This window comes from Megalobrama amblycephala, linkage group LG11 (assembly GCF_018812025.1).
Source record: "Megalobrama amblycephala isolate DHTTF-2021 linkage group LG11, ASM1881202v1, whole genome shotgun sequence".
In the NCBI taxonomy this organism is placed as follows: Eukaryota; Metazoa; Chordata; class Actinopteri; order Cypriniformes; family Xenocyprididae; genus Megalobrama; species Megalobrama amblycephala.
In genome coordinates, this window is record NC_063054.1 from 14,034,448 (window position 1) to 14,058,918 (window position 24,471).

At 37.0% G+C, this 24,471-nt stretch overlaps 1 protein-coding gene across 2 annotated transcripts; it reads right to left on the reverse strand.

Moving 5' to 3' along the window:
• ppp2r5ea (protein phosphatase 2, regulatory subunit B', epsilon) lies at window positions 1-23,867 on the reverse strand. Of its 2 annotated transcripts, none has more exons than XM_048206260.1 (14): window positions 23,690-23,867; window positions 10,020-10,180; window positions 8,681-8,877; window positions 8,445-8,546; window positions 8,143-8,235; window positions 7,668-7,798; window positions 7,513-7,572; window positions 6,600-6,708; window positions 6,379-6,432; window positions 6,213-6,263; window positions 5,856-5,975; window positions 5,477-5,604; window positions 1,726-1,827; window positions 1-1,641 (listed from the first exon to the last, which is right to left on the reverse strand). In XM_048206260.1, exons 2-14 carry the CDS (start codon window positions 10,174-10,176, stop codon window positions 1,539-1,541), a joined length of 1,407 nt encoding a protein of 468 aa, XP_048062217.1. In that variant the 5' UTR covers window positions 10,177-10,180; window positions 23,690-23,867; the 3' UTR covers window positions 1-1,538. The 2 variants fall into 2 exon arrangements, with proteins under 2 accessions (XP_048062217.1, XP_048062216.1); XM_048206259.1 differs by having other exon boundaries at window positions 23,358-23,864.
• Window positions 23,868-24,471: the final 604 nt, after the last annotated feature.

The following is a 24,471-nucleotide window of genomic DNA, read 5'->3' on the forward strand; positions in this document are numbered from 1 at the left end:
TTTATCACAAAAAAACAGGTTTATTTAATATCTCTTTCTTTTTTAAAATAATTAGATTTATTCTATTCATCAAACCCTTTCTTTTGAATTTTTTATACATATCAAACTTGGGCCATCATAAAACACAATGAGCTTGGGAGAGTTAAAACAAGGAAGAGAGAAAGAGAGACACGTGATTAAGCCAAAAAAAATAAAATATAATAAAATACATCCTCCTCACATGTAAAATCCACAACCACGATTGTTGGGACTTCAAATAAAAGAAGAAAAGAAAGGGGGCTGAAGTCCCATGAGAACAACTAATGATCTAACTCGAAGTGCTGTTTAGTTCTAGCCTGCCCTGGTGGCTGGTATTTCAGAAGAGAGATTATGACCTACCAGATCAGAGTTTACCTACATAGGCCCTAAAAACCCCAATATAAGCAGGATTTCATTTCAAACACTCCATGAACAGAAAGAAAAACCTCTTCTCGGTCATGTAGACGACATCCAACCACCTCTGAAATCGAAAACTAATGGAGACGAGCAGTGGTAATCTGGGTGGAACATGAGAAGAATGTCCAGAATATTCTTTACGAAAAATATATGTCACTTAACGGTTTTAAAAACACTGGATGAGCTCTGAACACTGTGTGCCACCGAAATTCCACAAGTCCTTACTAGTGTCGGAGAAACTGAGCTTGACATACTCTTGGTTACTACTGAATTTCCACATGGGAATTCCCAAGAGTCTCCACAGCAGACAGCATGAAACTATGACCAGATCATTACCTGGTTCACAAGTTAAAAAAATAAAGGTCCTCGGAGAGGTTTGTCCTCTTTATTGAGCACAGGTAACCACCGTAGCCGACTGCGGCCCATCTTGGACGTTAAGCTTCCTGGTCAGCGAAAAGCACCTGTCCATAATGTACAGTAAAGGACCAGGCTGATCATCCTGTAAAAGAAAAAAAAAAAAATGCACACCACAGAGAGGATGTTTAATGTTTTTTTTTTTTTTTCTCCCCACTTCTGTTTTCCTTAGATTCACGTCATGGGTTTCTGGTTTGTGTCCCCTGAGTCAGGGGAGTCAAATTATGTCTAGATGGAAAAGTCTCTCTTCATTAAAAAAAAATAAATAAAAAAATTGTGGTGGCAATGGGATCCTTTAATCGCAGGGTGAGCACAGACCCTAAAGTCCCAGGGCACTTCCTTGGAGAACAATATCGACATGGAGACACTGAACAACTTCTGAACTGAAAGGTTTTTTTTAAAATATATCCTTTGACCATAGTTGATTATCATTTTACCATATTTTTTTTTTACAACAAGGAGTGCACATTAAGTCTCTCTTCAAATTTTCTTTTTTTTCTTCTTCCTTTCAGTGTAGTAGTATGATACAGGAAAGAAGGAGAGGATTATTTACAGTGCTGTTGAAAGAGAGGAAATGAATGAGGGAGTGTGCGGTAAAGTACGCAGCATGAAAAGCAAAGAGGGGTCCCTGTGGAAGAGTAGAAAGGGATTGGTTGGGGTCAAACAGAAGGTTGGAGGCGAGGTCCGTGTTAGGTGGGAATGACACCGTCGCTGTTCTGGATGCCCCGTCTGAGCTCCAGGTCCTCCAGCTTCCTCCATAGATCCTCCCGTTCCTTGTCCTTCTTCCTTTCCCTACAGGAGAGCAAGAAAGAGCTTATTTGAACCGCTTTGTAAAGTGCAGGAGTTTAAAACAATACTGTACACTGTGTTTCTTGCCTTTGCCTGTCTGATTTGTAATTGGCGGCGAGTTCATCAAACAAAGCGCTGTTCATCTCCATGAATGCTTTGAGGACATTGTAGATCAAAGCAGATATTGCCCTGATGGTGGAAAAAAGCAGACATGAGCATCAAAACACTTTGTCTAAAGTTTCTACTCTGCAATTAATAATACACACAATTCAAAAGTTTGGGGGCGAGTACGTTTTTTTTAGAAATTAATTTTAAGCAAGGTCACATTAAATTGATCAGAACATTAAAATGCTTAAGGATCATGTGACACTGAAGATTAGAGTAATGACTGCTGAAAATCATAGTCATCACAGGAATAAATAACTTTTAAATGTAATTTTATATTGTAATATTTCACAATATTATTGTTTTCACTGTAATCAAATAAATGCAGCCTTAGTAAGCAGACAAAAAAAAAAAAAAAAAAAAAAAAATATTGTGTTCCTTTAAAATCTTAAAGGGTTAGTTCACCCAAAAATGAAATTTCTGTCATTAATTACTCACCCTCATGTCTTTCCACACCCAAAAGACCTTTGTTCATCCTCGAAACACATATTATGGTATTTTTGATTAAATCCGAGGGTATCTGAACCACACGTAGGCAGCGATGTCATTGCACCTTTTGAGGTCCAGAAAGGTAGTAAAAACATTGTTAAAATAGTCAATGTGACTACAGTGGTTCAACTTAATGTTATGAAGCGACGAGAATATTTTTGTGCGCAAAAACAAAACAAAAATAATGACTTTATTCAACAATTTTAACTCATCATTGGCCAGCTCCTGCGTCAACGTTACACTCATGCATCGTGCTACTCAAGTGTCCCGTGTCGGTGTTCGGACGTAAACAAGGAAACCTGCACTGAGTTCACTAAGTTAACTACATATGACAACGGTTCAAATTGTTGAATAAAATAATTATTTTTGCACAAAAAGTATTCTTGTCACTTCATAAACATGAAGGTTGACCACTGTAGTCACGTTGACTATTTTAACAATGTTTTCAACTACCTTTCTGGACCTCAAAAGGTGCAATGTGGTTGCTGCCTATGTTTGGTTCAGATACCCTCGGATTTCATCAAAAATATCTTAACTTGTGTTCCGAAGATGAACAAAAGGTCTTACAGGTGTGGAATGAGGGTGAGTAATTAATGACCGAAATTTTATTTTTGGGTGAACTAACACTTTAATATAAACATTATATGGACAAAAGTATTGGGACACCTGGCCATTACACCAACAGAACAATTTTTTGGGAATTTTTGCCTATTCATCCAGAAGAGCAGCAGAGGTCCTCAACCCTGATCCTAGAGACCCAGTGTCCTGCAGAGATTCTATCCTGCTTCAGCACAACCTGCATGTGTATTTTCAAGCGATACTGAAGAGCTTGATTATCTTCTTCAGGTTTTTTTGACTGGGATTAAAGCTAAACTCTGGAGGACAGTGGGCCCCCAGGACCAGGTCTGAAGACCTCTGCAGTAAAGCATTTGTGAGGTCAGGCATTGATGTTGGACGAGAAGTCCTGGCTCACAATCTCCTTTCCAGTTCATCCCAAAGTAGATTGGGTAAACCCAGCCTGATCTGCCGGCGATTTGATTTCGCCCGGCAACTCAGTCTGGAAACCCGTACATTCATTTCTACTGCTTCTGTTACACTTTTGCGGGAACCAATCACAGACTGGCTTATCCACCTTGCTCGCTATTGGCGGGTATAACACGATGACGATAGAGAAGCGACGGCAAGCACGACCGTCAATCCAATTCCTTTTAACCTCTCAACAATGCTGAATGACTTCTTTAGTTTAGCAAACAAATCGCTCGAGTGGGTGTAAATACCACTCACTTTCATGTTTCTTTTTTTTTTTATTGCACAACCTGCAAAAATCGCTCGATGCCATTGCTGTTTCTGCAAACCGCTGATCAATGCTACAAACCAATACAAACTAAACCTGTCTGGAGTTTTCGCGTCGCTCTGCAAAATATGTCACCCGGATCATTGATCTGATTGGTTGAAGGACTATCCAATTGCGTGAATAATGCTCGTTGATCACGCCTCTTGTGCAGTAGAAAATACATACAGACTCCCCAGACCAATGTTCAATTTTAAATTGAGCTTGATCTGGTGATAGCCAGACAAATCCCAAAGGTGTTCGATAGGGTTGAGGTCAAGGCTATATGTGGCTATATGCAGTCAAGTTCTTACACACCAAACTCTTCCAACCATGTCTTTATGGACCTTGATTGTGCACTGGGGCATTGTAAACCCCTGAAAAACAGCCTCATACCATTATCCCTCCTCCACCAAACTTTACAGTTGGCACAATGCAATTAGGCAGGTAACGTTTTCCTGGCATCTGCCAAACCCAGACTTGCCCATCTGACTGCCAAACAGAGAAGAACAATTCATCACTCCACTGCTCCAGAGTCCAGTGGCGGCATGCTTTACCCCACTCCATCCGACGCTTGCCAATTGTACTTGGTGAGGCGAGGCTTGCATGCAGCCATAGAAACCCATTCCATGAAACTCCCTCCACAGTTTTTGTGCTGATATTAATGCCAGTGGAAGTTTGGAACTCTTCAGCTATGGAATCAGCAAAGCATTGCGGACTTTTACACACCATGTGCCTCAGCACTCGGTGACCAAGCTCTGTGACTTTACGTGGACTGCTGTTACTAAACACTTCCACTTCTCAATAATACCACTTACAGATGACTGTGGTATATCTAGCAGAGATTAAATTTCACGAATGACTTATTTCAAAGGTGGCATCCTATAACAGTCCAAACTTAAATACGCTGAGCTCTTTGTAAATGTAGTCTGCATGGCTAGGTGCTTAATTTTATAGACTTGTGGCAGTGGGTCAAATTGAAACACCTGAATTCAGGAATTAAAGGATTGGTTCACTTTCTAATTAAAATTTCCTGATAATTTACTCACCCCCATGTCATCCAAGATGTTCATGTCTTTCTTTCTTCAGTCGAAAAGAAATTAAGGTTTTTGATGAAAACATTCCAGGATTATTCTCCTTATAGTGGACTTCAATGGAGCCCAAACGGTTGAAGGTCAAAATTACAGTTTACAGCGATCCCAGACGAGAAATAAGGGGCTTATCTGGAGAAACCATACATTTTAACCATAAATGCTCATCTTGAACTAGCTCTCTTCTTCTTCTCCATTTGAATTCCAGCAGTGTAAATGCTGCTAAGTGTATTACTGCCCTCCACAGGCCAAAGTTTGAACTAAATTGTCATATACAATATTCTAGTGCAAGTATATAACAATTAGTTCAAACTTTGACCTGTGGAGGGCAGTAATACACTTTTCAAATAGTAATACACACAATTCAAATAGAGAGGAAGAAGAAGAGAGCTAGTTCAAGATGAGCATTTATTGTTAAAACTTATACAATTTATTTATATTTTTTTAAGAAATTGAGCTTTGGTTTCTCTAGAAAAGACCCTTGTTCCTCATCTGGGATCATGTAGAACACTTTGAAGCTGCAATGAAACTGTAATTTTGACCTTCAACCGTTTGGGCTCCACTGAAGTCCACTATATGGAGAAAAATCCTGGAATGTTTTCATCAAAAATCTTAATTTCTTTTCGACTGAAGAAAGAAAGACATCTTGGATGACATGGGGGTGAGTAAATTATCAGGAAAAGTTTATTTGAAAGTGAACTAATCCTTTTAGAATGTCCCAATACTTTTATCCATAAAGTGTTCTATGACATGTGAAACTCACGGGTTCCAATGCTCTTTGGAGATCCTGTAGAGACTAGCGAACATGATAGGCAGGATGACGCTAGAGTTTTCCTCAATCAGACTCATGATGTACTCATTGTTCCAGTAGTACAAGGCTCGCTCTGCCACCTGAAACAATATACAACCTCCATTTTAAAATGTTTAAAATATTTTAATATCAGCAATTTATTACACAGGGGTTTTAGACTAGAGAACCTGAAGCATTCACTTGCACTCAAATGTGCCACTCAAGTTCACTAAACATTTAAGTAAATAAAGTTCTCTGGGAAATTGCTTTTGAACATCTACATGTTTAAGTTTCTATCTTTTACATGATATCACAAGGTTTGTGAGGAGGATTTATGGTGGAGTGTGTTTACCTGAAAATGGGGGCTGGACACACATCTAGCAATCTGTTTGAAGAGTGGATCCTGGATCTTAACAAACTGAGTGGGCTCAATCACATCTAGAATCTCCTCCAACTCTCCAAGAAACATAACCTACAAAAAAAAAAAAAAAAAAAAACAATGCAGTCAATGTTACATAAATGTTTAAGAAAAGCATTTCTCTTAAATAATGCATGAAAACAATAGTGGAAGAAATCATATCTTCACTTTCTAAGACTTTTTAAATTATGGTTTGGTTCAACAATTAATTTCCTTTTATGAGCAAGTTACAAAAAATGGACTTTGGAATAATGGTTTGCAGGTAGGCATTTCATAAAACGAAGACATTACCTCTTTTTGACTGCAGGTTTTTGGCCAAAATTTCAACAAGCCTCTGATCACCTGAAAACAAAAAAAAAACAATCAGAGGCAAACTAGTGAAAATCCTAGGAACAAGACGAAACAAGATGGGACTTGATGAAGAATGAGGAAGATAATAGTTACAAGGAACACTTACAGGTTCTGTTAACGTGGGATCTTTCTCTAGGAACTGTACAATACAATAGGCCAGCTACAAAAAAAGGTGACATCAGATCAAAAAAAATGCATTTGAAATGTTTAGATTCATAAAGTGTGCCATAAACAAGCATGACAACAAGGATTTGGTTTCTTCTATCCTTGAAATGCATGTAAGCAAGCACAGACGTGTAGATATAACAAACAGTTGAGTGTATGTACCTGGGCATGGAAGAGAGACAAGCTCCTCACAGTGTGCAAAGGCAGCAGCACTTTCACAAGGAACTGTTTGTGTTCAGCTTTGAGAGGAAGCGCAAAACCATTGATGATGCTGTAAACCAGAGACGTATGAGGCTTCACCGCTGATCTGACATTGATAACCATGACAAAAACTGATAATATGCAGGAGACTGAGACATCTAAATGACACCTAAAGGCCCCGATATACTTCAAGCGAAATCAAAGAAAAAACTGGTGTGATGTCATTTCGAACAAAATCAGGGAGTTCGAAACAGCTTACGAAAGCGATTTTTCCGGAAAAGTTCTTTGACGTGGAAATCTTCTCTGGTTTATTTCTGCTGTTCAGTCCGTCGAGGTCAGATGTCCGCGAGTGAAAACATGAACACACTGGAAAGCCAGTTTATAGTAGAAAATGTTGTAATTTTGATGAAATGAGACACTGGTTTTCATTTTTAATACAGTAAAGCTGCTTACTTTTAAGCAATCTATTGTATAAGTGCTATATAAATAAACATGATGTGATTTTAGAGTGCCGAATTGCCGATATGCAAACATATCCATGGTGCTATGATCAGATTCTTATACTTTAAAAAAAAAAAAAAAGCATGCTGTTTTTTCAGTTTGTCGCACGATTATTTTGTTATTGAGAGGAAAGCGTGCAGCACATATTTACATATTCATCTAATCGCCGCTCTCAGCAGTGTGGGCAGCATCGGGATGTTCGCTAAAAGTACATATCGGGGCCTCAAGGCTTAGGACAGGGTGGAGTAAGATAAAACAGGAAATGTGACCTTTTTTGGTCGCCCCTTCATTGTCTTCCCAAACTTTCCGTTTCTTAGTTTCAATTTCTCCACATCTCTTCCAACCAATTAATAGGTTCTAAAATATGACATACCTTCCCAAAATCTCCAGCAGTTCAGCTACACCATTGAAGCGTTCGGTCTCATATACAAAACTGTCAGAGCAGGACAGGAGGAAAAAAAGCTATGTCAGCATACCGTAATATTTTATCTTGTATATACGAAATGTAAAAGGTTGACAGTTACTTACCAAAGAAAAATGTTGTTGATCTGTTTGCGGATGAAGGCCCTGAGGCCGAGGAACTTGCCATAGATTCTGTGCAGAACTGTCTTCAGGCAATCCCTCTCCCGCGGATCCTCGCTATCAAACAGCTCCAAGAGCTAGAAATTAAGAAGAGTTTTATTAACTACATTATCTTCGTCATAAGCAATGTGTATCGTCAAAATAAAACAAAAAATTAATTATGTGAGATTTAAAATGAATTATGTGAGAAGAGCGCTAGATCGGTAACAGCACTTTAGGGAACTGGTTATCAGTGAAAACAGTAAAATGTACAGTTTAGTGGCAATTATTCTAAACTATTTGACAGCAAATTGCCACAACTGACCAATGAGAATAAACTATTTCAGAGAGCTGTATCAGGGCTGTTTTACTGGCAATAATGGCTTCATTTGATTTATACTAGGATGAGAAGTCATATAACATTTCACAGGCAATCACTCACCTGTAATACAAATTTCTGGTCAATGTATTTTTTGGCAACGCTGGGCTGAAATTCCTGACTTTCCAAGAAGCGAATGAAGAACTCATAAACAAGCTTAAGCAGAAAAGGAAGGAAGAAATCAGAAAACTTGTCCTTGAAGGATGAGACCTTGCAAATATCTCAACTGCACAAGACTTTTATAAGCCCCATGTTTTTTTTGTACGTTTGACCGATGAAATATAAAACACAATGCATGTAAAAACAGACAAAGTATTTACACTGATTAAGTCCTATTGCATTAGATGGCAGCCGGGGCTCTGTACCTGTAAGTGTGGCCATGAGGCCTCCAGCGTGGGCTCATCTTCCTCTGGGTCAAACTCGTTACTGTCACTAGGCGGAAGAGTCCGAAATATATTGCAGGACACCTGTGAAAAAAAATGAAAAGGAGGAAACACTTGAGCTATATATGAAATATATATTGATATAGGCATATAAAGTAGACTATAACAATAGAGAAATTGTCCAATCACACATAATGCTTCTAATCTTTGAATCTCACCATTTTGACCACCTCGGGGTAGGTCTGCTCAGTCAAGTAGCCCCGGCTAAGGGTGACGTAGTCCACCAGCTCATTAAGGGTGGACCGCTTATACTCTTTCATTTTGAGGTCAGAAAGTGTGTCCAAGAAGTCAAACAGGGTACAGCACTGCTGCAGCTTCTTGAGGAACAGCTCTGGTTGCTCCTGCGCAGAAACATCTAGACAGAAAGAGAAAGAGAGATTTAAGGCAAAACAGTCCATTAGTACTAAAGCTACACAAATGGTTTATATCAACTTCCTGATTTTCGTGACTGTTGATGGGAGGCCTAAAATACTTCACGTTAGCTTGGAGGTCCTTCTGGCATTTGACAACTAAATATTCCAAGTAATAGGGGCTTGAGTTTGAAAAGCCATTCAAGACACAGTATATGTGGCATAACCAACCATTACAACAACAGTGTTCATGTAGTACGTAGGTTTATCAACAGTATTTGAATAATTTAGACAAACAAAGATAGCACACACACACTTTGAAGCAAAACAATGCAAAAAGTTTAGGCTTTAAAATGATAAAACAATAGATATACTGTTCACAAATGAAGTTCATGTATTTGGATACTTTGTGGTTGTCAAACTTTAGTCAAACATGTTCATGTTTAATGTGATGAACTACACTTCAGAAGCAATGACTTTTTACATCCACAAAAAAATCAACTAGGCAATATAATATACACTACTGTTATGTTTTGTTGTTATTTTTTGGAAAGTTTACAATGTTATAAAAGATTAATATTTCCAAAAAATGTAATTTTGTATTCAAGTCATCAAAGAATTCACCACAATTTTTAAACATTAATAAGAAATGCACCTTGAGCAGCAAAGCAGCATAATAGAATAATTTCTGAAGGATCATGTGACACTGAAGACTGGAGTAATTCACAGGTATAAATTATACTTTTAAATATATAAACAAAAACAAAAAAACTAATAAAACATTTTAAAAATTGTAATAATATTTCAGAACATTACGAGTTTTACACTCTGTTGATCAAATCAATGCAGCCTTGAGCATAAGAGACTATGGTCAAAAAAAAAAAAAAAAAAAGTCCAAACCCCAAAGACAGACATTATATCTGGGACAACATGACAGACTTGACAGAACAATCCCATCTTAACAATTAGAAACTTTCTTTCACATGGGTCACACAGTGACAGGTTTGACTGCATTCCGTTTCGCTTTCCTTTTTTGTTATTATAGTACAACCATCTTTATCAGCTCTATCTGATCAATTAAAATAGCTCAAAGCCACTGTGACATCACCAACCATTATCTTCATATGACCACATAAATGGAGCTTACCTTTCAGCAGAGGCAGCTGCACCAGTTCTATGGGCTTGTCCTGAGATCTGAACTGGGATGAGCTCTGTGCTCGTTTCTGCCTGGTTTTTCTGACAGACTTCCTGGAGAAGCCGTCCACCTTGTCCACCGACGGGGCTGTGGTGGCTGCTGAAGACATAGCCCTGTTCCAGAGAAACAGAGAGGAAAACAGAGAACAGTCAGTTATAATGTACAGAATTAATGAAAATCTTGCACAAAATGAGATTAAAATGAGAGAAAAATCATGGTCACCATGTACTTAATTTAACTGGACAAAAAAAAAAAAAAAAAAAAAAAGTTGTAAAAATTAGATGTGAAAAAAAAAAGACAGCAAGACCTATATTTTTATGCAACCAACTGAACAAACTGTACAACCTCCCACATTTTCATTTCTGTTAAATTAAATATGGCACCTACCATGATGAAAATCCATAATACTCAATGGAATACGAGTACTGAATATGCATACTTCCCTACTGTATAGTATGTGAAAAGAGTAGTATATGTGTCCTAATTCACAGTACATTTCCCACAAGAATCTGAAGTGCACATCAAACGGACACTTAAGTATCCCATGAGGCCATGGGAGCGGATTTATGAATGGCAGTGAAGCAACGCAAATGACAAGATTTACATGATAAGAACATGACATAGTACGTCCGAATTACACTCATACTATATCGAAAATAATTTAATGGTTGTGAAGAACTTATTCAAAACAAAAAGAAGCACGCGATTGTGAATTTAGTTCTCGTCAAAATGCCCACGATTTACAGATGATGATTATTTACGTAAACATAGTCAGTTATGTCTTCAGTGAATGTAAACAGTTGGGAAAACATCAGATGTGAATCAGTATATTGGATCTGTGCATTAGATCTTAAAGTGACAGAAGCTTAATATGCCTGCTGGTGTCTAGACATGTGCCGATATACAGTAATACAGTTAAAAAAAAAAAAAAAAAAAAAACTAATTGGAGTATAAATATGATTATGTAATTCTAAACTTTATTTATAATAAAATTATTGAGTGTAATTTAAGTGTTTGTATATAAATAAGTTAATTTAACCTTCAATATTATTATAGTAGTACCAACTGACTTACATGTGATGTTTACAGCATTAGTTGAGAGATTTTTTTTCCTCTAGATAATTTGCTGTAACTGAAATACTACATCCAAAATAACAATAATAGAATGCATGTGAATAGTAATCGAATCGTGAAAATTGTGTAAATACCCAGCCCTAATGAATATGCATGATTTTGTTATCGTAGGCACTTCAAAATACAGTAAATTCCTTTATTATGAATTATTCTGATTCTTGAATGCATTTTACGAATACTTTTGCATCAACCGGTTAAAATTTACAACACTGTCTGTATGCTGCGTTAAAGAAGCATGGATGAACGAAGGCGCTGAATGAAAGTGTACATTCACTCTGACTGTAGATGGCGCTTATGGAAGAGCAGAAATGCAGCGGTTACCCTGGTAACCCCATAAACAAAGCCGGCTGCACTACTTTAGTTGCGTCCCAAATGATGCACTATACACTATGCACTTATACACTATGTACTTGTGCACTATTTACAGTATTTTCAAACTTTACTTTTAATTTTAATCTGGACTAAAACATGCCCTAGATATTGACTGAAAATATTAAGATTCTTTATTATTATTATTGTTCGGTAACACTATGCAATAAGGTTTCATTTGTTAACAGTTAATTCATTAGTTAACATTAACAAAGAAATAATTCTAAATCATTTATTAATCTTAGTTTATATTAATTTCAGAATTACTAATACATTATTAAAATCAAGTTGTATTTGTTATATTTAAATGGACCCAAACCTACAATGAACAGTTGTATTTTTATTAACAATAAAGGCCCTTTCAGACTAGGGCTGGGCGATATATCGCATGCGATTGTCATGCGTATTAACTCTCAGTAAAGCCGGTTCCCTGATTACCGCTAAATGCCATCACCTGCTTTCAAATGGAGTGGCATTTATAGACAGAGCCGTAGTTCACTGACAAGCTACGCAATATGCATTCATTATCGAAGGCGATTCATCGGATAATTACCGATATTGCTGCTTGTAGTGACTACGGTTCTGTCATAAACTTGATTTGAAAGCAGGTGATGGCGATTTAGCCGTAATCAGGGAACCGGCTTTACTGATGAAATGCGCGTGACAATCGCATGCGATATTGCCCGCCCTATTTCAGACAGAACGCACAATGCACCACTGCGCTATGAAATCGATTTATTATTTATTAATAATGGCTTATTTATTTATTATTTATTTCAATGGCTTGCACTGCATGAGGACGGTTTGTTGCTGCGTCGACCAAAGCGCACACGCAGCGGAGCCCACATTGGCAAGCTCACATGCACGCCATGGTCAAAGTTCAAAATGGTTCAAAACAACTTTCGCCGTTGACCAGCGAAGCGACGCGCAAATCACTTTGTATCTGAAGGGCTACGCTGAACCCAACGGCCAGCGCAGCGCATTCCACGTCCTGTCTGAAAGTGCCTTAAAGAATAATAACTACTGTTAATAACTACTATAACAAATCTAGAATTGTTCATTGTTAATTAATAGTTAATGGATTAACATTAACTAATGGCCTCATTATTAAGTGCTGCCTTTTGTTCTCTATAGTTTTTTAGTAATTTGTTTACTTCATACATTTTTGTGTATGGTTTTATTGTATTTAAACGTACGTTTTGTTAGATGAAAAAAAGTATTTTTTTTTTTCATAAACAAAAAGAACATTTAAATACTTTTTTATATATATAAACCCGTTTGAAAGACAACACTTTTTGGTAACTTAATTAAGTACCGTGATAATACAATATACCATGATAAAAGCTTCAGCAAATAACGTTATATGACTGCTGTCTTATGCCATTTAAAAAAAAAAGGATCAATGTATGTTTAATTCATACAGTGAAGACTATGTAGCATTTTATTTTCACATTTAATAATTTGCTCAACCCTAAACGACAGTTTTGTCTCATGCCTTTAATGTCAAACAAGTGTGATTTATTTTGTGACAAGCAAACTTTTCATTATTGGAGTTTGATGAGGCAGTTGAGGCAGTAATGCTTTAATTTGGCTTAATCCTTTCATCAATGTTGCAAACATCTCTACCTCAGCTTGTTTAACATTAATAAAAAAAACAAAAAAAAACAATTAAGTTCTGTTCAGTCAACTATTTTTCAATTACTTTTCTTGTTTTAGGTTTTTGCTGTGGTATTATCAAGATATTTTAGTCTGTACCGTATCAAAGTTATAATTTTGGTATTGTGACAACACTAATCTAAGGGACAAATGCAAGCGAGCTGCCTACAGAGGAGGCATTTTAAGGACACACTCCAGAGTCTGTTCCAAATTAAAATATTCACCCAGTCAGTTCAGGACAGATTTGTACTCAAGCCCTTGACCTGTACCTGTTTCATCTTTTCAAATTCAAAGTTAGTAAACAGCAGTGAGCCATCACAGGTTAAATTGTACTTAGATTGACTGGAGGGGCTGGTGTCCCTGAGGCTTCTCAGCCTTACATAAGGGCTCAAAACACACCCACAGGACTGCTGTGCACTGGGATTACCGTGGGCTGAATGGGACAGGAAGTGATCAGGCTTTAGCACTCCTCCCAAGCAAAGCAGGAAGTAGAGGAGTGGCAGGAGGAGGTGAGGACTTCACACTGTACACGTGTTTAGCAATCTAGGCCATATCTTCCCTAGAAAGTGGAGGAGTGGCGTATTGGACATGATGAGTGACAAAAAAAACAAAAAAGCCAAAAAAACTAAAAACCCAAAGCAAAAATGAAACTGAAAAAAAAAAAAAAAAAAAAAAAAAAAAAAAGTCATTCAATAAAACAATTGTATTGTATGGCTGTATTTAGACACTGAAATAAAGATTTAATAAATAGATAACTTGATTCCAGTAAAATTCCTAAATTTCATTAAATTAATAAAAGAATTGTTATATACCCATTACTAATTATGTACTTAAATATACAAAAACAAAAACAATTTTATCTTATAAATCAACCACTGGAACAACCAGCCGGAAATTAGACTGGTTCTCACATGCCTCATGTGGACAAAACACAGTAGGCTAACAGTTAATTAATTTATAGTTAGACATGACTGAAGGTAATGACTTGAGGTTCAATTAAAAAAGGCCTGATCACACCAAGAATGATAGCTACGACGATATTAGCATCCACACCAACACACAATATTGTTCTGTTTATCATAAGTGTGAGCAGCAGTTATTAGTCCACCCCTCTAAATGCTTGAGCTCTTTAAAGCAGGATGGATTTTGATTAGCTGTCAATGTTTTTGATGATATTTTGAAGAACGTTGGTAACCAAACAGCTGATGGACCCTACTGACTCCCACAGTATTTTTTTTCTCCATACTATGGAAGTCAATGGGGCCCATCAACTGTTTGGTTGCATACATACTTCAGAATATCTTTTGTGTTCAGCAGAAGAAATAAGTTCATACAAGTAAATGATGACAATTTTCATTTTTGGGTGGATTATCCATTTAAGTCAAGGACCTTTTGAGACAGACTTTATTCAAACCAATAACTTAAGAGTTCAAGTTTGTGTTTGAAGTCCTCAAAAAAACCATAATGTAGAATAATGAAAATCATTCTTCCCAACAAAGAACCAGTTCTTGGTTCCTAACCCCACTTGTCTTTTCAGCTAAAATGTTAACATCCTGACACACTGCTATGGTAGGAGCTGGATGAGAATAACAGACAGCTGATTAATTTCACAGCAGGCACAGATACTTTATTTTCCAGAGAGATTCTACAGGGGGTCTATGAATATGACCTTCTGTTCTGCCCCATGTCCTACATTTGGTTCATGTGAATTTCAGGTCCAGCTTAACAAAACGAAAACTAACTAAAAGACCAGAGAAAACAAATCAGCTATTAGTATTAAACACTAATAATTAAACATTCTATAGATTTTTAAGCACACATTACCATTACTAACCAGTGAAATAACTAGAGTTGGGACAATATATCGATGCCTCGCAATTCGTGGATTGTTTATGATATTTTCTAGATGCATCACAAATCGATTCTGAGCTTAGTTTTTAACAGCAGATGGCAATCTAGACTATTTAACAATGCACTTAAAGGTGCAATATGTAAGAGTTTTTCAGTAAAATATCCAAAAACCACTAGGCCAGTATTATATATTTTGTTCACTTGAGTACTTACAATATCCCAAATGTTTCCAACTATTTGTAAATCATGAGAAAACTGCAATTTTAACCAAAACTCCGGGATGTGTGAGGAGTCGCCTGTCAATTGCATCACACCTGCGTTATCCTCGGTTTCCGGTTTTATTTTGTAGAAACCATGGAAACACCAAAGACGCTTTAATATTTACATGTTTTATTAGACAAGGGAACAACTGTTTGGTTACATTTATAGACAGAAAAATAATTGTTGTTATATAGCTCAAGTTTCTTGCGAGTACCATGCTTTACCATGCCTCAGAGAAAAACACTACTATGTGAAGTAGCTAACAGCATAATCAGATGCAGCTTTATTTTTAGTAACAGTAATATGGAATTTTCTCCATGATACAATACATATTAAAATTAATTGCATGCCATTAATCAACACAAGCCATCCAGCATTTAATATGATATTCTAAAATCGATCTATCTTACTGCAGTGTGTAACAGTGTCTCACAGCAGCCACCGAGCGAACGCACAGAGTAACGTTATAACATTTTCAACACATGCAAATGTATCTGATAAACAGTGCTGTGTTACCTCATACTCATGACCGGAAAAGTGGAAGCGGCACTGGCGATTGTGACATAATAAAAGTTCCGCTGCTCGTGAGGCGTGTGTTGTGCAATCACTCCAGCGGCCTCGTTCAGCTCCCACAACACTCGGTCCTGCTCTGCTTCATACTACAGTAACGTTAATAATCGCATCCATGAACATGATTTCTTCCCGAGTCCTATCCCAATTATTTCCGGCTGTGATGTGAAGACCACACGTCCCAAGATTCCGCGCTCAAACTTGGCATCATCAAGCTACGCCTTTGTTTTGAATAGGCCTCTAGCAACCTCTAGCAGACAGAAAATATTACATATTGCACCTTTAAATGCTCATGAAGACCACTGGTGTGTTCGGCTGAGTCTGAGAATGTATTTGAAATGAATGTAAACAGCCCACTGCAAACACACTTGTAATTCGCTTCAACCTTTTCGAACTTTATGAATGATTATTTTATAGAAGGTTCAAGTGGTGTGTGTGAGGAATTGGAAGGAAGCAGAGTACGGCTGTTTCAAAAGCATGCAGTGCCATCAGCTGTTGAAATACAAGCTCAGAATTGATTTGAGAGAATCGTGATGCATACAGAAAATTTCAGAATCGATTCAGAATCATTTCTCGATTTGCAATGCATCAATGTATTGTCCCAGCTCTAGTAATAACACAATTCATTCATAGAAAGGTTTTTCACTTTTTCTACAGACTCTAAGATACTGTACAGAATATTACTGTACTACTGACCTGAACCTTTATGGATTCAAAGTTAATGATCTATGGCCTTTTGCTTTCTTCTGGATTCGTCTACAGGGTGTTGGCTAACAGAGTCCTCACAGTTATGGTTCCTGTGCAAATCAAAGTGCTCTCATTATGACAACTCACATCATTATCACCAGAGTCATCCAACAATGACCAGCAAACATATACCAATTAAAGACATTTTATCTGCTGACAAGGAAGGAGCAAGACTCATCTGAAAGTTAGTGTAAAGACGACATAAAATATTCGCTTAAGTCTACGTGGCAGGTTGAAAGTTCGCACCATCACAACTGCTCTGCCTTGGCCTGATATGTCTCATGTTTCCTACCCTACTTGTGTTGAATCTCCATACTTCATGGCTTCCTTGAACTTGTCAAAATAAAAGGCATTGGTACTAAAAATTAAACAAAAAAGTTTTGATGTTTTGCATAGCTATTTGATATGATGAGCATTGCTGCTGGATGTACATTTGATTTCTTATATGGGTTTACTGACTTTATCTGGTAGGCAACCAGGTAAAGCTTAATACAGTGAAATGTGTCCAATTTAAAAACAATTGAACGAGTGTTTAATTTAAAACAACAAATAAAAGCATACCTTTTATAAAGTCAAAAACTACTTATGCAATCCAATGTAAACTGAAGTTCTTGTAAGAAAGACAAATGCCCTTGGCATTTAAAAAAAAAAAAAAGAAAATGAAAATGAAAACTAATTGTGTGTAATCCACAAAGCAAAAGGGAAAAGCCTCCCAAATGAAAGGCAATGTCAAGTTTGAGCAAGCTCTCATGCTTAATAAATACTCTTTGCTTATAAATTTCACAACTAACAGAGTGTGTAACTGTCAGTTATCAGGCTGATAAATGTGAGGCTGTCATAACACTAGTCATAAACTAAAAGGACTTTGGAGGCAAAGACATGCCATGTAGGGAAGTGTTTCTGCCATCCCTGAAGCTGCTTGTGTATTGAAAAACAAGAACAAGCCATATAAAAGGGCTCAACAATAAAGACTGTCAATAAGTCAGTTATTGAAATGCCTTATTTTCAAAAATGTCACTTTAGTCAATTCATTGATATTTAACAAATTTGACTGTCTTTTGCTGCAAAACCAGCTATGTCCATGGGCATATTCTTCGTACGTCGCTAACTCACTTAGCTGGATTTGACTGATGGCGATTTGGCATGATCTTGGATTGTTCGGTTCTTCGACGCTCATCCTGGACTTGCTGTCATAGCAACAGGTCCGTAAGCTCAAACCTGCTCGGGAGCAGGCTTATTTCATGTAAACAGGATTACATCTTTTTAAGCGGAGGTGATGCTTAAAGTCTGTCCCAGCCACTACTACTTTCCCACAAGAGTACCCTAATGTAAACCAGGGACAATAATAATGGTTTAAAAATAAATTTGCAAATAATACTATAATGCCGTGTAGTGTCATAATATAGACACCGACAGTTTTACTCTTTGAGAGATTCATTCGTGAGGGAATAATTACGTAATAATTTTTATTGGAGTCTTACACACATGATGTACAGATGTCTATGCCGTACATGCATTTGTGAATTTGAACCGCGACAGATATTATGGGAGTGGCTTGATGAAGCGCAGGAGATGCAGATAACTTGATCTTGACCCTTAAGAAACTTTAATTAATGCTGTCAAATATGCTTCAAAAGGTAAATTAGTTGCTAATTACAACATTGAAATAAAAAATTGCCCGTACAAATACTAGAAAATAGCCTAAATAATTGGGTAATCATGTAAAAAAAAAAAAAATAGTGCACATTTCATTTATCTATTATAACATTTATGTCGTTCTTCTGTCATTTATTCGCTTGACTGTTTCCTTATAAATGTCTAGAAATTCGTCAAGTTTTTCGTCAGGTGTCTTTTCTCATTCTATGATGTCATTACGTTGCCGTCTTGACTCCAGCCAATTGCTGCATTGCTGATCGTGGTTTCGTGTATCGATACATCTGCCATTTTCATGGAACACGAGAATACGCAGTAATGTTAGACAACTTAATCCAGATATTTTAATCCAATCTGCAAATTCGTTTGAAGAACCAAATTAGCCAGAGTTCAGTTATCAAGATTAGAAGATCTGGCATCTGTCAAATCATCTCAGATGTATTAAGCGAGGTACGAAGAATATGCCCCATGTGTGCCTTTTTTTTTTTTTGGTGCAAAAACACCTCTTTGGACAACATGACATAGTAAAATGTCCATTTCTGTCAGTTTTACAGCAAAGGAACACTGTTGCGTTACTTGCTAAATCCTGTCATTGCCACTGTAACGATGGACAAAACTAAAACATGATAAAAACTCGCAGCTCGGCAATTGAAAGCTGGCTCATACGCAGTCATTTATGTTGAAATCAAATGATTCGATTTGCGTCTTCCGATTGGTTCTTCTGTGGACTTAGAGGCTTTTGCTGACAAAGGGAAGTGGCGTTTAGTGGTTTCTGCCAACGAACTGGTATTTCTGAATGGGCTCAATTCCTGAAAGTATTTGATGAACGTATACTATGTGGGGAAAGCATTCGCTCAACATCACCACATTTTTGACGAAGGTGGCGTTTAGCAGCTTTTGCATCTGAACGCTTCATTTATTCGAATACAATGGTACATGGGTCAAAACAATGACAAAACTTATATTTTTGGTGGGGCCATTGATAATTTTGGCAGGGCAAGTAAAAATTTGAACAAATCCTTTCCTCTGAGCCCTATAGATAAGTAAGTTACATTTAATAGTTATCCTGCTGTCAACCCAAACTGTAACATAAAAAGGTCACATCTAAATGTTTATATTTCTGACTAACTCTTCAGCAAGAAGCAACTAAACACAACACAACCTTAGATACTGACATGGTTTCAGTGATCTGTTTTTCATACGATGAACTGCATGTAGCCCATGGATGCCTTACCAAAACAGATGAACTAAAGACCACGAGACACTTATGTAAAAGTGAACTTTGAAGAACAGCCGACTGCTTTTCCATTCTGTGAATGTGTTTACATTATGGTGGCTGTAATATGGCCCTAAACGGCCTGCCAGTACGAGCCTGGGATTTAAAGCACAGAGAAACAAAGCACCGCACATTTAATGGCGGTCCAAGATTTATTCATTCATCTAACAGCATTATAAATCAACGCTCGAGATAACAAGTTGTTTATTAGATGTCCAAGGTGTCATACACAAGGCCTTTGCATACATCGCTAAGAGAAGGACTGTGATAACATTTAAGTCACTTACTTTAACTTAAAAATGTAAGCACACCTTCTTCAGAGTTCATAGACTGAACTATTAAACTTCTTACGTCATGTCAAGCAAGGAAATGTCAACTGGAGAGTCAGGACTTTGACTTGGCTGTTCTAAAGCATAAAATGTCTTCGCCTGAAACTGCTTGGTTATACATTTACTTAAGAGCGTAGGATCATTGTTGTACAGCATGACCCAGATTTGGTTAAGCTTCGGCTCACAAACGGACACCTTGACGCTCTTACAATCTCCTGTAAAACACACAGGCAAAATACTGAATTTGTTGTTTCGCTGATACAACTTTAAAGCTGTTCTGTTCCTGAGACGGATAAATCAGCCCGAAAATATTACACCCCCTTACATCATGAAAAGGACGCGGCCACCAATGTCTTTCTGGATGCCCTCCAATTAAGATCATTCAGCGTTTTCTAGGTGGTTGATTCACTACACAAACTGATGGTTCTGATAGACATGACATAAAACAAAAAAGGGAGATAGAAAAAACAACAGCAACACCTTAGCAGTTTGTAAAGTGTAAATCTATGAAAAACTACAGACTGAAAGTCAATTTATTTCCAATGGAGAGTAACAAATGATGATCCAAGTCAAAACTATAAGATTAGCGAAGAACACCAATATTTAGTGAGAATTACAAAAAAATTTACTGATATATAAAGTATTTGCATCGATTAGCCCAAAAAACTTTTTAAAATGTGACCCTGGACCACAAAACCAGTCATAAGGGTCATTTTTTTTTTATTTATACATCTGAAAGCTGAATAAGCTTTTCATTGATTTATGGTCTGTTAGGATAAGACAATATTTGGCCAATATTTCACCTTTAAAGTTGTCCAAATGAAGTCCTTAGCAATGCATATCCTCTTACAAAAATAAATTGATATATTTACAGTAGGAAATTTACAAAATATCTTCATGGAACATGATCTTTACTTAACATCCTAATGATTTTTGGCATAAAAGGAAAAATCGATAATTTTGACCCACACAAATGTATTGTTGACTATTGCTACAAATATACCCGTGCAACTGGTATTGTGGTCCAGGGTCACAAATTAATTTTGCTTTCAAACGTATTGGTGTGGCTATAGTCATACATTCATTATTCGCTCATTTTACCAGGCGAATAAATGGTAAAATAACGCAGATGTCACGTAAAACGCACAATTAGGTAGATTGATGACTAAAAGCAGAGCTGTACAGATCAAATCGCAACATGGTCTAGGGTCTGTGAATATTAAAGCGCAAAAAGACTGCTGTAAATATATCTGTTTTGCATGTGTCTGTGTGAACGAGCGGCACCGTTTCATGTACTACATACTCAAATATGCACAACGCTCATATTGTTTTCAGTGTTTGCCATCTCACTATCTGAGGACATGAACAAACATATCCAAGGCTGCTCTGAGAAAAAGCTTAATGGGCATTTCATCATTTTATTTGAGAAAAACCATTGTCAAATATACTCTGAAACTCAGAAGCTCTTCAATACAACCAGTCAAAATAAAAGTCAGATTTTTAACTCGAAGAAATTGACAAATATATTGCATTTGTACAATAGAATGTACTTCTCAAAATAATAATAATAATATTACAATTTATTTAAATTATTTAAGGAATATAATTTGTCCATGATTTAATTTAGTAAATCTCTGTTCTGCAGCACTTTGCCAAAACATAAAAAGATAACGTTTTTAATTTTTAGTCTGATTACATTTTAAAAACATTAAATTGTTCTAAAAGTTTTATTCATTAATTTCATTAGCCCCATTTTTGATAGTATATTCGTAGTAAATCAGAAAATCCAAAAGAATTAAGTCAAACCAGAATTTCTGAATTTTAATAAATTATTGATGATAAATATGTTATTAATCCAATCAATAATCAGTTATTAAAATTTAACTGATTATATGTTTTTGATTATTGAAATTTAAATAAAACAAACAAATGCTTTCAAGCTTGTTATAATAAAGCATTTGTCCAACCACCAAAAAAAAAAAGTTTTCATTCATTTATTGGTCATTTTAACTCATAATACACAATGATACCTGTGAAACCGTTTTCAACCGAGACGGTTATCATGATAAATCGTGAAAATCTCATACCGTTCTCATGCAATTAAATTATTAAAGATACCATTTTGTCTCAAAATCTTAAGCGACCTGACAAATCTGACTGTATTGTAGTAACCCTTTCCAACTTCAGGAATAGCAAAGTTTTTTCCTTTTGCCCCAAAGAAACTCTTTCACTAATAAATTTCAAACTTTGCAAGCCTCAAATTTAAAGAGCATACTGAGAGACAACAGCTAGAGTCTGTGTTTGTTTTATAAGGAAGGGCCCTGTACAATTGACTCATCTCGTTGATTGGAACATCTGACTCAAATTACAAGCATTATATAGATGGTTTTCCTTTAGATTAAGACACTTTTTTTGACAAAGCAAACACTGGATCAATATTATAAAGCAAACTTTCTTTCTATATGTTTGGGTAGTCCTATACTCTATCTAAATCAAGAGCTTATTCGGACACTTCTGACAAGACACTCATATTTCTCAAGATTTAACTAGTTTTATTCTCATACACAAAGTACATTTCCTGAATCTCAGCAAAAGTGAAGGTATGATCTTGCACTGCACTTTCTGATGAAACGCATGCCCCTTGAAAGATAAAAATGTCTCCTGCCTCAATATAAGCACTATCAGACAGAATACCAGGAGGTCAGGAGAGTCTGAATCAGTGTGCCTTAAAAGTCTCAATTGTCAGTCCGTGAAACGCATGACCGCAGCTGTGGAACAAAAACAGGTGTGGAGTATATTGCATTCCCAAGAGCCTGAAAGACAAGGCCAATAAACAAGACTGTTGACTTGTTAAAGCGAGCAAAAGCACAAGAAAACCTAAAGGAGACAACCACAACACAAGTTACTTGGAATTATGTTCAAAGATGAACTCAGTGGACATTCTGGACAACATATCAAATGGACACTTAAAAAAAAAGGGAAGGGAGGGGAGGGGGTGGGGGATCAAAACAAGATTACAGCAGATTTAGAAAGTGAGATGATGTTCTCATCCTATCAAAGGCTGATCAGACTCACAACACAAGTGCCTGAGAATATACCTCATCATTTGTGAAGAAAATACAATAATCATCACTGCACAGTGGACAACTGGTGCTCATTTCACAGCAGTGTCCCAAACCAGAATGAAGAAGGCGTTGCTGAATACCTCAAGTGAGCAGACATGTCAAAAAGATGAATGACAAGATTATAATCTTTAATCTAAACTTCTGAGGTCGATTCGTGTTTATCTCAGAGGTTTAGATTTTTTTTTTTTTTTTAGAGTGCACTGTGCTTTAGTTATAAATAACTAGCTTGTCACACCTCTTTAAATGATCGGACACTTGTTAGTTATCGCTCTAAAATCACTATTAATTTTATAAAGTAGTGTTCAATTGGGCTTCTTACCTCTCTCGATGGTTCTCGGGTCCAGGTGGCTCGTTTTTAACAGCTAACCTTGTACTTGCAGGCGACCCAGCTAGCCAGCTAACTCGAACGCTTCACTTGCGGACTATTTAAACCGGTCTCGGCTTTGGAATACAATCCGCGTATGAATGGTGAGGATTTTCCCGACTGAAGACACACCAGAATCACCGTTTATGAGATAATTAGCAAGCCGCCTGAAGGTATGTCAGCATTGCACTGCTAGCAGGAGCTCCCCGTACAGCTAATCCCTGTAGCTGCCGTCCCAGCCTGCACCAAAAGCCACATTCATACACATTCGCTGACCGACTACATACCCAGATGTTGGTCACTAAGGTCAGATTGTCCTTCTCCTTACTGCTAAACTCACTCAAATAGCGACTAATTGCTAACCTGTTATCACAAGTATATGTTAGCAGGCTGTGCTAGTGCTCTGTGCCAATTTTTTCCTGGCTCAAAACAGACCGGTAAACCTAGTATGATGGAACGCTGGTTTATGCTATTCAGCCAATGATTGGCCAGTTTCTGCACAAAGAACGAGTGGATTGGTCCCGCGAGCTGTCAATCAAAACGGTTTTAGGTACGCCTCGAAAGTCAAACGTCATTGATGTCGAGGAGCTATGGAGGTAGGTTGCGGCGTAAATGTCTGAGATGGAGATTGGATGAAGACAAGGACCAGAAATGCCCGTATGGCAAGAAATGTCACCCGAGCTGTGGTCTGCTCGGGCTCCGCATGCTCTGTTTATCTCAAATGAGAAATTAATTACGCTTATAAAGCCGCAGACAACTAGAGAGACTAACGTTTCTTAATCTTTGAAAAGGATTTGGGGGATTTTTCCCCGCTTCAATTACTGAGTCCTCACTTTGAACACGATGTTACATAACATGAATGACACTGACCAGTGATGTTTCTCCTCGCTCATTTTATTCATCTCCATATATTCGTTCTCGTTTCTTCTGTCAACTGAGAAAATTTAATGCTTCCATTGCCACGTTATTTTATACAGCTATTGCAATTACTTTTTTAAACTAAAATGTCATTAATTTAAGTAATAAATAGTTGTAGTCTCTCAACTTTTTAACTGAACTGTATATCTTC